At 53.3% G+C, this 16,720-nt stretch overlaps 1 protein-coding gene across 2 annotated transcripts in view; it reads right to left on the bottom strand.

Moving 5' to 3' along the window:
• DGAT2 (diacylglycerol O-acyltransferase 2) overlaps window positions 1-14,292 on the bottom strand; it is a gene marked incomplete at both ends in the record, with an annotated part of 29,204 nt that extends 14,912 nt beyond the window's left edge. The window contains 2 exons of one of the 2 annotated variants that reach the window (XM_084254526.1): window positions 55-183; window positions 14,172-14,292. In XM_084254526.1, the coding sequence (XP_084110652.1) occupies window positions 55-183; window positions 14,172-14,292 (250 nt within the window). The remainder of the gene's footprint in view (window positions 1-54; window positions 184-14,171) is intronic. The other variant, XM_084254527.1, reaches the window with a different exon arrangement.
• Between the last annotated feature and the right edge of the window lie 2,428 nt (window positions 14,293-16,720).

The following is a 16,720-nucleotide window of genomic DNA, read 5'->3' as shown; positions in this document are numbered from 1 at the left end:
CTGTGAAGCGGAGCTTCTGCTCTGTCCCCGCGGGTGGAAGCCCTGCCTGCTTACCCAGCACGAGGAAGGACAGGACCCATTGCAGCACCGAGATGACCTGCAGCTGCTTTTCCACCTTGGACCTGTTGAGCCAAGTGATGGAGAAGAGGTCCTGGAGGGCGGAGAGGATGCTGGAGCCAGTGCCTGCAACAGAGAGGACATGTCAGCCTATGGGCACCTTCCCTCCAGCCTCAGCGTCCCCAACACCAACCCTGTAGGTACCTTCCTAGGTGGAGAGAAGCATGAACCACAGAATCAGACATGCCTGGGTGCAAATCCTTTCCTGCCACCTAATAGCTCTGTGATTCTGGGCTGCCCCAGTTTCTATACATGCCCAGTGGGAACAGTGTCTCTCTCCCAGGATATTTTGGGTGAGGTATCCAGAGAGACTAGCCCAGACCTGGGCCAAGAGGAGGCTCTTCCCTCCCATCCACCCCAATCAAACTCCTGTCCCCATCCTTTATCTGGATCCAGGGCAAATATTTAATCTTTGCTATCTGTGTCTGTGAGGCCAAGGACAGAGGTTCAACTTCCAATTTACAATGTTTTTTTCTCTAAGTGTACTTTGAGCACCCCCAGTCTCTGCCTGGCTCCGCTTAGCCCCAGGAACGATACCCTTCCCCAGAGAGTCGAGTCCAGTTGACCCCACCTCCCACATCCACCTCTGCCACCATCAGAGGAGTTTATATTTTATTTTCATTCATTTCAGTGCCCAAAGCTTGGGGTCCAGAGAGCAAGCAGGGAGAACCTTTGCCCCCCCCACCTCAAAGGGCTCAGTGACTTGCAAACTTCGGGAGGACAGAGACTGCAGTTATGTTCACTACTAAACAAGTGGCAAACTTGGAAATTAGGACATGACGTCGCATTAAATTAGCTGTGGCTGTGCCCCCAGGTGATGCTGGGCTCCAGCCGCTGATGGGCAGCCAGGCCAGGAAGCCTGGGGAAAAGCAAGGGGCATGGATGAGATTCCTCAGCTACACCCCAGTCCTTTGGGCAGCTGGACCCAAGAAGAGGGCCACTTCGACACTCACTAATATTAATTGATTTTAAAAGTATCTATTTGTAGTCCCAATCACTGCTCATTTTGGTCACAGCTATATCTCTTCCACTGTTCATCGGATGAGCTCCAACTGATGTCTCTGCTCAGCACATTTTCACTGAGTGCCTACGATGTGCTGGTCCAGTGTTCCTTCACACCATGCCCTCTGCAAGGTCCAGAGCACCAATGACTTAGTTGTAATCTTGTCCTTGAGGGTCTCATGACCTTTTACCTGGCCTACTGCTGGGAGAGGGGTTTAGGGAATTACACTCAAGCCTTCGCATTTCTCCAAAATCTGTAGAGCAACAAGGTCACAGCAGAGCTTAGAAAGGGACATAACCCTCATCAGTTGAAAGTTAACAATTGTTTTGACTTTTAGAAGGCAGGGAGATAACACCAGGCCTCAAGGTGGACAGACACACTGGTGCTGGCCCCTTTACTTGGCCTGATGAAGCAAAGGGAGGGGAGCAGAAGAGTCAGACACTGGCTTGGAACTAAGTTCCACCCACCATATAAGCCAGGCAAGAACACCGGCTCAGTGCCCCATCCCCAGGGCATGGCTTATAGTGGGTGCTCAGTAGCATCTAACACTCCACAGGCGTAATTGGCTGGAGGTGGCAGTACGTGAACTCACAAAGGCTAATAAAGAGGCTGGACCACAGAGGCATTCCAACCTCATAACTACTCCCTCACCTTCTACATGAAAATCATATCATCACAGGCACCTCCCACCATCTACCTCCATACTTGCCCAAGAGCCATCCTGGAGCCCTGGGTGGGATCTAGTATATATATAGGCCTGGACCCCTCTGGGATCTAGCATAGATCTGGCAAGGAGAGTGGGAAAGAGCACTGACTTGCCCAGGTTACACAGGTGGTAGGCAGTAGAGCCAGGGTTGGAACCTAGGATTCCTTACCCCTGCTCAGAGCACCTCTCCTTTCCCTGATAGCAGGTGCAAGGATGGGTTGTGCTCAGGGTCTGGTAAATCTATCCTGAAGTGGGGAAAGGCCTGGGTGAGTACATGGGGTACGGAAGTGAGGCCCAAGTGTGGGCCTGAACCCCTGATGCTGGCCTGCCAAGTCCAGCAGCTGAGCGGGATAAAGCGAGGGGGAGGAGCCGTGCAGCTAGGGGTAGGCCAGTCCCTGCTCTGGATCCGGGGCAGGCTGGGGGCCCTGGCTGTAGAGAACACAGAGTGTACTCTAGCACCCTCCTACTCAAAGTGTGGCCTAGGAGCTGTTCAGAAATGCAGGACCTCTGGCTCCAGCCTGGATCCAATGAATCAAAATCTGCAAAATCTGCATTTAGCAAGATCCTCAGTCCAAAGTCTCAGGACAAGTGAGGAGAGAGGTGGGGGATGGAGAGGGTGGTGCTAGGGGATTTCTCCTCTGTTGAGCAGGGGGGAAAAAAGGTAATGGCCCAAAGGGCCTCAGACCTGGTCTACTTTGACTACTTTCTACTTCAACCAGTAGCCAAGGCCAATAGCTTGAGTAGTGGCAAAGAAAAGGTTGGCTGTCCAGACGCTGCCTTTGGGTAGGGCCAACTGATTCCACTCACTCTGTGGAGCACTCCCGCTCCGTGGAGCGTGTGTGGTAATTCCATGTTGGAGACATATGTCACTTTGGAACTGAAAAGACCTAAAAATTCTCTCTCCTGCTAACCCAAATCCATCTGTTCAGCTTATTCTAGAGCGCTTGAATTGGATAGGGTCAGAGCACAAAAACAAGTACCGGGGTCTTGCTGAACCCCCGCCCTCTTATCCAGGCCTGGGGACTCACACAGCCGCATGGTAAGCTGGCCGGAATCCGGCTTTCCCACCCCACTCAGTCTGGTCTCTTTCTGCCTTGTCCTCCCTACTTCCCTCAACCTGCTCAGCAACTAAGCGGGAAATGCTTGGTGTGCTGAAGAGTGGCAGAAGTTTCCATCTGAGTCAACGAGGCCTGCTTAAAGGGAGTGGCCACTCCTGTTCATCGGCTCGGGGTTCCCTGACCAGGCTATCCCCAACCTGGTTGACCCAGAACCCAGCCAGCAAGCTGGCCCAGCCCAGTGCTGAGTCTTAGCCCCCATGTAAGCTCCCTATGGCCCCATTGCTCTGCCTAGAAAACCCCTCTTTGCCTCCCCTGCCAGATGATCCTGAATGATAAAATAGCACATCCTTCAAAATCCAGATAATGCAAGCCTTTGGAGAGAGGTCTTCCCTTCTCTGGGATAATAAACTCTAGGGCCCATGCAAGCCTGCACTGCCAGAGGCTACCTTACTATACCCACACCCATGGAAAGAACCTAATGTGAAGCAGAACTGGAAAAACGGGAGAAATGGTATCCTCCCTCTGGGCTCCCACAGCCTTGTGCTAACTGCTGGTACTGATACAAGGCCATTCTCCATGCCCCCAGGAGTTACCCCGGGGGTAGGCTGGGGTCTGATTCACGATGGATTCCCGGGGCCTGCCAGGGCCTGGCCCAGAGTACACGCTCAGGAAGGTTTGCGGAATGAGAGGAAGAACAGGTCTCTGTGCTGCTGTTTCTTGAGCCCCTGCCTCCTGCCTGCAGGCTGCCCACAAGGTCAATGACGTTTGGGACCCCAGCACTTCCACAGGCGCTGACTCCTCAACTGGCCTGTGAGTCTGGCATCATCACTGCATTCTGATGGTGATAAAAAAAGGTTCAGCTAAGTGACATGGCCAACCAAGGTCACTCAACCAGAGTGGGGTGGAGTTGGACTCAATTCATGTCCAAGTTCCAAGTCTGCATTCTGCCCCTATGCTGCAGGTCCCTCTAAATACTTTCTCTCTCCTCTCCCCCCTCCCAAGAAACCTGTGGGAGGTTAGAGGGGACAGAGGGAGGGGCAGTCTGGGAGCAGGCACTTATGTATTAGGTTAAGCAGTCTTTGGGGTTCGAGTCCCAGTTCTACCGCCGATTCCTCAGTCACCTTGGCCAAGTCTCATCACCTCTCTAGGCTTCAGCTGCCCCATCCATAAAACAGGGGCAGGGAGGATGAACTCACTGACAGCTTGGACTCCAGTATCTACCTTCTGGAGGACATCACCTAAGGTCTGTGACCTTGCAACAGCTTGGGTATAGTTGGCTGGCAGATGGGAAGTGAGGGTTAATTGGGCAGCCCCTGGCTGCTGCCACCCCGGCTGCAGCTAGGAGAGTCCAGCAGAAGCTGGCATGGATGCAAATGCTGTAATGAGATACAGCCACTACTATACTGGGCCTGATGCTCCCTGTCCTTAGTGGGGCCAACAGAGTGCCTTGGCACCCAATCCAGTCCCAGCTGCCCTGTTCCTTCACCATCCCTCCCATGGCCTCTCTTGGCATTCTGCACACCCTCTCAACACTGATGCCACTGTAGCCAGGGTCAGTTGACTTAGTTATCATCTCCTGCCAGTGCCTCTTGGGTGCCAGGGCTGGTACCTGATTCATCTATGCACCCAGAGGCCTGCATGGGGCCTGGGGAGACAGGGGGCTCGCTCACAGAGGTTTACTGCATGAGTGAACAAACCCATAAACCTCAGAGACAGGGATGGCCTAGATGCCCAAGCTAGACTGAACATGCCCAGTCCCACCACTGATGATGGGAACAGAACACTACTGGCATGTCATTTTCTCATGGAGGGAAACGAGACAGGTCATAGAATGAGCCGACTAGTCCCATGAAGAAAGGGTCCCAAGTGCCCATTCAAATAGCCGCTCCCAGTACCATTTACTTTACACAGCTCATGTGGTCTGAGAGTGGGGAGGGTGGAAAAGGGGAGCCGCCACAGAGCCCCAGAGCAGCAGAAAGGAGCCCCTTCCCTCCATGCGTATAAAGGGCTTCCCTGGGAAGGCAGAGGCAGGGACGGGCGAATTTCACATGAAGGACACAAGGCAAGATGAAGCCAAAAGAGGTTAAACTACTCGCTCGAGGACAGAGTGAGGGGAGTCAGGACTCAACGCAGGCATTTGGGCTCTGCATCCTTCATCACTTCCACAATGCCATGCCAGGGAGACTGGTCCCCACAACACAAGCAGGTACACACCCTGACTTCAGGAACACACCCCTGGCTAAGGGAGGGCTGCCTGCTGTGCCCTGTATCATGCCCAAGCCTAGTGGAATCTTCTCCTGCATACTGGCTATGCAAGGAACGTGAACCCCCAACCATGCTTCTCAACAAGTGGAGCTACTTACTGCAAGGCAAAACCAGAGCAGCTTGAATAGTCCCAGGGGCCTTACACCCCTCAGCCCTGGAGCTCTACTCAGGGGTGGGGGTGGATATGGGTGTGTCTCCTTGCCCAACATCTGATAGCAGAGTGTCCAGAGAGGCCGCACCAGCAGCTGACAAAACCAGGGTTTCCTGGGCTCCCTTTGGCACATGCTGAGGGGGGAAGGGTCTGAGTCCCAATCACCTGACTCTGAGATAGGGCTGGTTCTGCCTGGGCGTGGCTGTGACCTTGATCAGGTGACTTAACCTGTTTCAGCTTCAAATTTTCTTATTTGTCAGATGAGGCTAAAAATCCTCACAGGGTTGTTGGGGGAACTAAATGAAAAAAAAAAAAATGTACCTAAGGTACGTTTGGCATTGTGGGATGATTGAACGGTCACTGCCAACACTGCACCTTACCATCAACCAAAGCGAGAAGGGTTATTCGTAACGAGCTGGCAAAATTTTCAAGAGGTACATGGACATGAGATTTGTGTTATGAAAAGAGGGTGGCAGTGAAGGCTCCAAGGCCTGGAAGACAAGATCTGGGGGTAAGAGGAGGAAAGTGAGCACTGTGCTTGGGGGAACATGCCTGAGAAGAGACTCAGAAGGAGACCCACGCATGGAATATTCATCAATCCAGGAATGGGGGTTCACATTTACCCAAAACAGAAGCTGAGAACAGAGATGTGAGGAAGGGCTTCAGTAACCAAAAGTGTTTTCCTGGAGAAGGCCGGTGGGGAGGGATAAGACTTGAAGCACAGAGCACTGAGGAGGTGTCCGGCACCAGACAGCAACAGGGGAAATAGCAATGAACAGAGCAGGTGGTCTCACCTGTTAGGAGACTTAAATCCTGCAGAAGGAGAGATAAAAGCACTTATAGGTAAATATCTCATGTAATGTCAGGCAGCAATGAGAACTATGAAAAAAATAATTGGGGTAATGAGCTGGACGGAGGGGCAAGAGGAGGAGGAGGCACTAGGCAAGGGGAGGAGGCACTAGGCAAGGCGGCCCCCACAGTGAGGCAGGGGACCTAGTGGCAGCCCCAACTCATGCCTCTGGGGCCCACACCGCTTCCTCCACCCAACTGCACCACTGGCATCTGGGGGGACGCGCCGACTTGGGGACATTGCAGAGCACAGAAACCTGGGCATCAGGAGTGCCTGACCCTGACTTGCAGGAAGTGCAGTCTTAGTGAGTCACTTCCTGTGCAAGCCTCAGTTTCCTCATTTGTACTAATATCTACCTCACCAAATTATTGAGAATTAAATGAGAAAATATATAGGCAAGAAGTTTGTAAAAAGTAAAGAGCTTCTTGAAAGCTGGGTAATTATCAAGGGAGCCTAGGTGTCCTCTCCTGTTAATGCCTCTAGTCACCCCTGCCCAACCACATGTGGCAGGAGCGCGCTATCAGCAGAGAGCATACAAACCCAGGCTCCAGCTCCTACCTGCTATGAGATCCTGAAAGTTACTTCCCCTGAGACTCAGTGTCCTTGGTAGTTATGATTCGGGATTGTTGTAAGGAATCTAAACAACTTATGGAGACGAGTCCTGGAGTGTCTGGTTTTTCAGGGAGCCAGAAAGATGCAGGGAGGTCGCAGAGATGTGAACGGTCTCATGTGCCCCCAAGGCTGCCACATGTGGGACTACCAGGACCAACGCTCTGCCCTGAGGCACCAGCTTCCAAGTGGACTGTGAGGAAGTCACTCCATGTTACTCCAAAAGGGCTGAGTGCCAGTCTGCAGAGAGGTAAAGGCATGGACACCTTGACCCCGGCAGCCCCTTCCAACCCCAGGGAGGCCCAGGAAGCTAGGCCAAGCGCCAAGGAGATGTCACTTCTTCAGGAGCAGAAACAAGCTCTGCCCCAGGCCTCCCGGGCACTGCTCAGAGGGAGTGCACACAAATGACGGTGAGAGGGTCAGTCCTGGCTCTGGACGGTGACATGTGCTGTCTAGAGTCCAGTTTGGGGCTGGGCTCCTGCAAGCTTTTCACATGCTGTACCTTACCAAAGCATGTGACCACACTCACTGGCTCACTCAGACAGACCTGACCACACTCCTGGACCTGCTGGTAGGCCCCCCAGGCAGAGTCCTGTCACCTCAGGTTGAGTCTGGTCAGTTAACTCATACCAGGCATCTACCAGGCACCGAGGGGGCTGCCGGGGGACATTCCTCACCCTTCCAGGATGAGGCCTCCTAAAGGAAGCCTCTTCTCTCCGCGCCATATGCTCTCACTCCTTCTCATTATGGGAAAGAGTATTTTTTGTTTGCAGGGACCATGTCTTGTTCATCAGAGTTCCTCTGCCCAGATGGGGCTAGGTACAGAGTGAGGGTCCTGTCAATGTCTGCCGAACAATGGATGCTTGAGGGGACTGAGATGAAGATGGGGACTGAGATGAAGATGGGGCCCGGGTAAAAACAGACAAATCCAACCCTCTGACCTGGGCCATGACAGAGGGTCAAATGGAACTTTCTCAGGCATCAGGGAAGACAGGTCCCCTTCAGCTGGAGGAGTCAAGGTAAAAGGCTGGGGTGACGGCAGAAGCTCACAGGGCAGGAGAGAAGGGTGGAGCCCAAACATTAACATCCATTCAACAAGCACTTTCTAAGTACCCTGCACAAAGGCAATGGCAAAAGCATAGAAGGGAGAGAGTACACGTTTGAGAGATTAATTGTAAGCAGTTCAGCCCAGCTGGAGCAGAGAGACTGTGTGAGTGTCTGCATTGGGTTGAGAAGTGGAGAGGGAGCCACGAAGGATTGGGCATGCCAGGAGTCCTGGCCCCAACCCTGAAGGCTAAGAAAGTTGCCACCCATTCCTCCCACTCCCTTCATCAACTTGGCAACTAAAGGACCCAAGGCACCCAGCCAGCCATTCACGGGGTCCTAATACATGGGCAAACGCTCTGGAAAGACTAATAATCACCCCCTTTAAGTGTTCTGTTTTGCAAGGTAGGTGTCCTAAAGCAGAGCCCATTGGGATATCTGGCACAAAAGAGAAGCCAAACCATTGGGAAGCCAACACAGAGCTGTGGAGGGCGTGCTCCTCACTTGACCAGCGGGACCTGCCTGGGCTCAGTGGATTTCTGCTGGTTGGTCCTCCAGCCTCCTGCACAGGGGCCTGGCGGGAAGCCATAGATTTGCTACAACCTGGGCCTCCTCCCTTCTCTATGTCTCAGTTTCCCCATTAGGGCATTTGGGTTGGAGTTGGTTTAGCTGAAACCTGAGGTCCTGGTACCGTGGGGCTTCTGCGTACTGCTAGAATCTACTAATTTTATCCATGAAAGATCCTCCTAAAGGGATAACCTGCCCCTCCATGGGCCACTCCAGAAACCTGGCTTGTCAAATATTTGGTTTTCATGAACTAGGGTAGAGTCCTGGGAGGTAAGATCAAAGAAGTGGGGCACATGGAAGGCCAAGTTCCTGATACTGGAGCTGCAACCAGGCCCCTCGATGGGACTGCTGAGGACCCCAGAGGCCAGTTTCCCCATACCCACCTCCTGACATATTAAAAAAAAAAAATAGCTCCCAACTACAGTGGGAAGGGCTCCCATGGCAACACCACTAGCTTACAAACATGTCACCAAGGAGTCTCATCACAACAGATGAGCAAGTGTGGACTGGGCCCCAAGCAGGATGTGAGCCCATTTTCACAAGGGCAGGCTGAGGACAAGCATGAGGAGGAGACTGACACTCATGATTGTTCAACTGGCAGGGGCAGTACTGGAATCACATTTCTGAACCCACAGAGGCTGCTTATCCAGCTCCCTTCACTGCATCAGCGGGCAGGATCTTCCACGGTCACAGGGGAAGCAGAGTTAGGCCGCTGGTCATTGCTCAGGACGACTAAATCTGTTCTAGTCATGTAAGGAATTCATTTTTCCTGCCTCTGTTGATATGCCCAGAGGGTCTGAAGGTTCAGCTTTCTTGAATCTGTACAATAGCCTGGCAGATGCTCTTCTCATACAGATGAGGAGACTGAAAATCAGGAAGGGCTAGAGACTTGCTGAGATGCACAACTGCTTAGTCACAGAGCAGGGGCTGGACAGATCCCAGGCCCTCAAATCTGCCAGCAGCAGCTCCGTGCCCAAGAGGTGTCAGTAGTGCTGGGGGTCCCGGAAGACTGCTGTATCACACTCCCTTCCCAGGAGCTCTCATATCCCCCAGGTGCAGGTACCGCAGGCCTGGAAACAGCATGCTGTCTCTCCCTCAGCCCACCAGGACCTTAGCCCAGATTGGTCTCCTAGAGGACCTAAAGCTAGACTGTCCTTCTCACACACATCTCTTACCTCTATTTATATTCCCTCAACCTGAAAGTTCTTGCTTGCCTTGCAAACACCTATTGACATCACAAGATCCAAGTTGAATGTCATATCTTCCAGGAAGGCGTTCCTGACTGCAGGATGGCTCAGCTGCCTTACCCTCACCTCTAGGCTGCCTCAGTTCCTTGTGCTTCCTTCCCTGTCCCTGCATGGAGCACTCTGCATTGTCATCCTGTGCACATCCCCTCGTCTCACTTCCTCAAAGGTGGGAACCGGGACTGGGGGACTGGTGTGTGTAGCACAGGGCCTGACACCCAGAAATGCTCCATCCATAAGGGAAGGACCTGAGTTCCCACCTTGATGACGCCCTCCTGCCTGCTCCAGAGTAGTGTGCTCTCCCCTCTCACCCTGTGTGGGGAGAGTTGCACATGTCACACAGGATGAATGACAAGGACTAACATGAGCGTCGCAAGTTAGCTTACAAAGCACTTTCCACTTAGGTTAACTTGAATATTCACACCCATGAGAATTCTGAGATTTATGATCCTATTTTCCATATAGGGGGAGTGAAATCCCAGAAGAGAAGTCGGCTACCCACCCAGGGCCAGAGGGAGGCCAGTTAGGGCCCCTGCTCTCTGGCGTTCAAGTCCTACAACCGAACAGGGGGAACAGAGGGAAATCGGCTCTTCCTGCTTGGCACTGAGCCCCAAAGCCAGCTGCTTGTGAGACTCTGGGTGTCTCCAGCTTAGGGACAGCTGCATTCTTAGCATTCAGCTGAGGTGGGCAAAGAGGACACCTGAAGAAAAACTGAAGGATCACAGTGCAGTTTAAAACAGGGTTTCCTGCCACGAACAGGGCAGCGCTCAGGAGGACTGAGGTCCATTAATGATTTATTTATCAACAAATATTTACTGAGCACCTACTACATGCCAGGCACTGAGCTAGAGGCTGGGGGACACTATCCTGAGAAAGCAAGGCAAGGTCCCTGTTGCCAAGGGGCTGACATTCTTATAGAGGCAATTGCTTGGGCAGATATATACACATGATTTAGGCAATGATAAGGGCTATAAAAAATAAAATAAGATGTGTCAACTAGGGGGAAGCTCTCCAGATGGGGTGGCTTGAGAGGAGACTGAATGATCAGAAGCCAGTCATGGAAAGATTCAGCAGAAAGGCAGCACACAAAAAAAGGCCCTAAGCTAGGACTGAATTGGTGGGATGCTGAAGCCCAGGCCCCAGCAGATGAGGCTGAGAGGCAGGGGGACTGCCCATGTGGCGCTTCATGGCCATAAGGCAGCATCTAGAAGATTTGACGTATGATGAGGGGCAACTAGCAGTCACTTGGCAGTCAAAGCTTGGGGTGGGGGGGCAGGGGGGCGGCTCATGGAATCTCTATACACCGGGGTAATCTGGGGAAGGCTTCCTTAAAAAGTATAGCAAAGGGTGATAGGTCACCCCCACCATGGATATTGGGGGTAACTGTCACTCATTCAGGAAATCACGGAGCAGCTACAATGGCCAGTAAGAGCCTTGAGTGCTCCCTCCAAGGCCTCACCACACTTCTCTCGGGTATTCACTTCGCTCTCACTTGTCTGTCTTTTGGCAAGGCACAGAATGGAAGGTGGATCTGGGCTCTGGCGCCGGCTTTGGTTACCCTGCAGCCCCCTCTCGCTTGGGTCCCCAATGTTCCCATTAAAATGTGAGGGCTGGGTGGGATCCAGTGCTAACTGATAGTTATGATTTTATGACTCAAGTACTTGCTGCTGAAATCTGGAGTGGGAGGATGGAGGTGGAGCAGGATTTCCACACTGGTCACTGAGTCACCCAGCCACTAATAAAATATTACTCTTGGCCCTTCTTTCCCAGCCCAGGGGAGCCCACATTAATACCTCTGAGGGTGCAGTACCTGGGGAGTGGGGAAGTGGTGTGGGGGAGGCAGAGGGGCACACGAGAGGATATGCTAATCCTCTGATTTATGACTGGGCTAGGTGACCACTACCCTCAGTTCCAGAGCTACCCCCCAACTATCTAGCCTCTAAGTTTCACCCCTACCAAGCCCCTGCCGGCATACCTCAGTGATGGGGTGCCCCATTCCCACCAAAATCCAGCCGATCACAGTCATCAACAGCTGTTTTAGGCTGTTACATTACATTAACACTGCCAACGGCCTCCTCGTCCCCCCACCACCACTCCGCAACCCCACCACATTCCTGACTTGGTTGTTTGGCGTCACATAGAACAAATCAGCTGATATTTTATTGGGGCTGCCCTTATTTCATGCTGGGCTCTGTACTGAACCCTGGGGATACAGGCAGGTGTCAGAAGATTCTGACCTAACAGCCTGTGTCTAGAGGCAAAGGCAGGGATGCAAATGTGACTAACTCTGCAGCCTTCATGCCCGGCACATGACAGTCTTCAGAGACTAGAAGACATCAACACAGACCTCCACCATCCCCCTGCATACACCCCCTACCCATGTTCCCACTGCTAGCCTTTCCTTTCGGCCCAAACCAGACACCCAGGTATCTATTTCAATCTCTCACCCATCACAGGACTTCCCTTCACGGAATCCATGGTCTCTCCTTGCATACCGCCACTGACAAGGGTGTTCACCACCTCACCAAGGTGGAATCTTATTCACAGAGGCAAACCAAGCCACCGGGGAGTGTCTTCAAGACCAAGGATGTAGAAATCAGGTCTAATGGAGATGCGCAGATAACGTAAAATTTTTCTTCTGCACCCTCCCCTACCCCTCCCAGTCTTTCACAAAATAAAATCAGGGAGCTAAAGTAACTGGTTTGCATTTCATACCAGTCATTGCCACATCCCGTAATAGAAGTCCATGCAGCCAATTAAAAAAAAAATTTCCAAGACCTGTCACAACATGGGGGGTGCTCCTCATGTAATAGTAAATGATGAATAAAATCATTTGCTAGAAGCCCCCCTGAAAAACAAACTCTAGGTCAAATATGTGAGAGCCAGGGTCGCAGGCGCCTGGAAGCCGGAGCTCACAGCCTATGGACAACATGAGCGGGGGAAGGGGCTCTCCAGAAGGCCCACCACAAAGAGCATGCCTACCCAATTACCTGGAGATACAAAAGAATTTTTCAAAGCATGAACGTAGGCAAGTCACTTACTCTGTAATGGGCATCAAAGCACTCTCAGTGAGAGACCAGTCTGTCAGAGGTTAGCAGGGACTTGGCGTAGCTCAAGCTGCCAGCCCCCGAGACAGTGAGCAGCTTGCTATCTCTCCAAGGGCAAGGAGCAGTTTCGACAGGGACGAACACCCGTACTAGCAACTGGCTCAACCGAGAGCTAACTCCAAAGCGGTTACCTTGCAGTCACTAGAATATAATGAGCGATTTTGAGCAATAGAAGGAAATATGATGTAACATTAAGAGGGAGAAAACCGGATTTGGAACTATAGCTACAGCATGCCCCCAACTTTATATGACTATGCACAAATAAAATTATAAAGAAATATAGTAAAATGCCAACAGGAAACTGCCTCTGGATAGTAGATTTGCTAGCACTTTAATTTTCATTCTGTTTTTCTATATTTTTCAAAGTTCCAATAATTGACATGTTTTATTTTTATAATGAAGGTGGGCAGAGTAGGCGACTGTTAGTTACTAAAGAAAAATCCTAAATGGGAAAGGTTCAGCAAGCTGAATAAAGACTCGGGGGTGGGGGGACTTCAAACAAGAAATGCAGAGCAGGAGCGCTGTGATGATGCCACCGGGTCTCCCAGATTTGTACTTAATCCTCTGGCCAAGGTATCTGTTAAGGAAACCTTGAGTAAGTTATGCCTCCCCCTGCCTCAGTTTTTCCAACTGTAAGTTGTGTGGGGGTGGTGGAAGGGATGCTCTTCCTGATGTGGGAAAAGCTCTGGAGCTCCATCTCACCTCTGCTTCGGATTCACTGACCCAGTTCGTCTCTGGAGGGCACCCAGAGTCCCCCTCCCACCTTTAAGGTGTGCTAGGCTCACAGTTGCTGCTGAATGGGCTCTGCTGCCTGGGTGGGAGGCTGGGCGTGGGGCACAGGACAGTGGGGCACACCTGTCCCAGCAGGTTCCTGTCCGGTGGCTATTTCAGGGGATTGCAAAACTCTTGTCACTCTGCCCCATCCGGTCTCTCGGTCTCTCGCAGCTTACTCCTCCTGGTGAGGGGCAGGGGAGGCAGCTGCCAGGGGCCCCTGCTAATGTTAAGTGCCAGAGAGAAGTTCTCCAATATCCCTAATTATTGAGAAGGGTGGATGGTAGCACCCCCATTTCACAGATGAGAAAAACAAGCTGGAGGAAGGAAAGTGATGTGACAGATCACAAAAATTGATGCGTGCCAGAGGGGAGAATGACCCCAGACTTGACTACCACGCCAAGCTGCTTGGATCAGGCTAGGTAATAATTACTCTTCCCTCATCCCAGACCCAGATGATGGGGGGTGGCGGGACAGAGGGAGGAGATTCCCAATAAGAAAACTAAAGGGTTAGGACTTCAACCTGCCCAGGGACCAGACCTGGAGCAAAGAACCCTCATCAGAGCACCACTCCCGCCTGCCTGGGAGTCCTTCACATCATTTCTCTGAAAACCCTGCAGCTTCACGACCCCAAGGGGAGCGCCCCCACGGGCCCTGCAGACCCTTCAGGAGTCCTCACCCCAGAGCCTGGACCCTTCACGGGACAGCATCGATCCTCCTTTCGGGCTCTCTCTCTGCTCAGCCTGAGCCCGACGCTCACCTCGCAGGACCCCGGAGTAGGCGGCTATGAGGGTCTTCATGCCGAGGCCGGCCCGGGTCACAGCCCTGCGGGAAGCCGCCTCAGCCCGCGCCCCTGGCCCATGCCCCGGCCTCCGGGGCCGGGCCTAGCGCCGCGCACGGGAGCCCGCGGACCACGCCGACGCGGGGCGGCTACGGCAGCGGCAGCAGGCGGCGGGCGGCCCGCGGCGGCCGGAGCTGCTGCCCTGCGCGTGGCCCGGCGGCTGCCACCGTGCGGGCTGCGGAGCGCGCCGCTTTATAACCTCACAACGGGGCGGGGCGACGCGGGAGGGGCGGGGCGACGCGGGAGGGGCGGGGCGTTCCAACCCGCGGCCGGCCCCGCCCTCTGGGGGCGGGGGAAGCGCGGGGGCTCGGCCGGGCTCGGGGCTGGCGGCGCGGGGAACCCCGCTGTGCGCGCGATACCTGGCGTGCAGGCGGCGCGCGGGGCTCGAACCCCCGCAGCAAGGGGCGCGCCCCGTTGCTCCCGCGGCTCCCTGGGGCGCCCGCCACCCTCCCGGCAGGGATGGTCTGGCCGGCGGCTGGGCGCGGGCGGGGAAAGCTAGCACGTGCGGCGCAGGCAGAGGGCGCGTGGGGGCTGCTGTGCCTTTCGTTTGGCCGGAGATGCTCAGGGCCACCTTGGTGATGGGATTGGTTAGCTTAGGGCCAGGATCCTAAGTCTCCCAGGCTGCCCCTGTCTTGCCACGGGTTTTTAAAAAACACCTGTGCGCACTGCTGAATGCTGGGGAGCAAGTCCTGCCAGCCCCTCCCGGAGCCCTGCCCCGGGGATGCGCGCGTGCGGGCGCCTGTGGCGGAGGTGCTGAGACAGCCGCACACAGACACTGGCAGCCACACTGGGGCGAGAGAGAAACCGGGGAGCTGTGGAACCAAAGGCAGAGTCCCCTTCTTTGGGCAGGGGTTTGGGTGCCCTTCCTGCGTTGGTGAGTGCACAGCAGTGTCCAAATCATACCTGGAGTCCAGTTCTGGCCCTGCCTTTCTTGAACCTGTTTTTTATTATTGCTATTATTTATACAAGAGCTGGGGCACAGGCCAGAGGCGTGGGAGGGTGAGAGGATTTACGAGAGACAGAGCAGGGAACAGAACAGGCAGACTGACTGAAATACACTGCTGAGGGGAACAGCGCGTGCCATGTGCCATGTGGGAATCTCCCTGGCCAGCTGGGAATCGAACCTGCGCTGCAGAGGCTGCAGACAGCTTCACAGAGCTGTGCTCAACCTGCTGAACGACCGGGAAGGCCCTCTTGAACCTGTTTTTATCTGTAAAATGAACATAATAATGATTACTTTTGTGAACTGCTTTGAATAAGAAATAAGGTATTTTTTTAAAGCCTAGCATAGTGCCAGGAAGATAGAAAGTGTTCCACTTTTTTTTTTTTTATTGCCCACTGATGAGTAGACAGAGGGTAAGGGAGAAAGACAGAAGGACAGGCATTAAATTTTAATTGAGAAAATTAAGAGTTGATGATACTGCTACTGGACAAGGGATAATGAATATAATTCTGCCAGGCAGTGGGGAAGGAGAGTTTCATTCAGGCAGAGGCTCCAACATGTGTGCATGTCTGGGGATGGGAATTATGGTGTGGCTGGAAGAGGGATGCAGCAGGGGAGGAGTGGGGGATGAGGGTGGAGTAGTCAGCAAGGGACCCAGATCTGAAGGGCCTTGTAATCTGGCCAAGCAACATGGGCTTCATCTGTGGAGGGTGAGGGGTGTGAAGGGCAGAGCACCTTGATTAGATTGATGGGTTAGAAAGGTCAGGCAGGGCCTCCCTGGTGGCGCAAGGGGTTAAGACACAACCTATGAAGCTATCTGCGGCCACTACAGCACGAATTCAATCCCTGGCCAGCCAGGGAGCAACCCACATGGTGCAGCAGACCTCTCCTGTCTCGCCCGCTGCTCTCCTGTGTATTTCAGACAGTCTGCCTGTTCTGCTCCCCACTGTCTGGTGAATCCTCTCACCATCGCCCCCACACCTCTGGCCTGTACCCCAGTTCTTGTACACATTAATGAATAAATCTTTAAAAAAAAAAAAAAGTCAGGCAGCTTGGTAGTATGGAATTGGGGGCTTAGGGAATGGCAATAAAATCTGGTCCCTAGTTTGAGCCCTTGACACATGTGGGACATCCGCCAAAGGATGCAGAGGCAAAGCTAAGAGCTGGAGAGCAGTCCTCACATCTTCCTCCTGTTGCTCACCCCTCAGCCCCACTGTGATGCTCGAAGTGCTGCTTAACCAGCTTGGTCCAGATTGGCTTTGAATGGAAAACCAGACCCAGATTTAAAGTAGCCCAGAAAGGAAGTTTCTTGGATGCTCTCTGTCTCCCGGGACTAACCTCCCATGTGGGAGGCAGGTACTGGGGGCTCATTCCTGGTGCTGACTTCTCCTGGACCCTCCTCACACATCATGACATCCCTACATTCCTGACTGTAATGGCTGTA

The sequence above is a fragment of the Talpa europaea genome (genome assembly GCF_964194135.1).
Source record: "Talpa europaea genome assembly, chromosome: 1".
Taxonomy (NCBI): Eukaryota; Metazoa; Chordata; class Mammalia; order Eulipotyphla; family Talpidae; genus Talpa; species Talpa europaea.
Note: the sequence above shows the minus strand (reverse complement) of the source record. Positions and strands in the feature narration are given on the sequence as shown.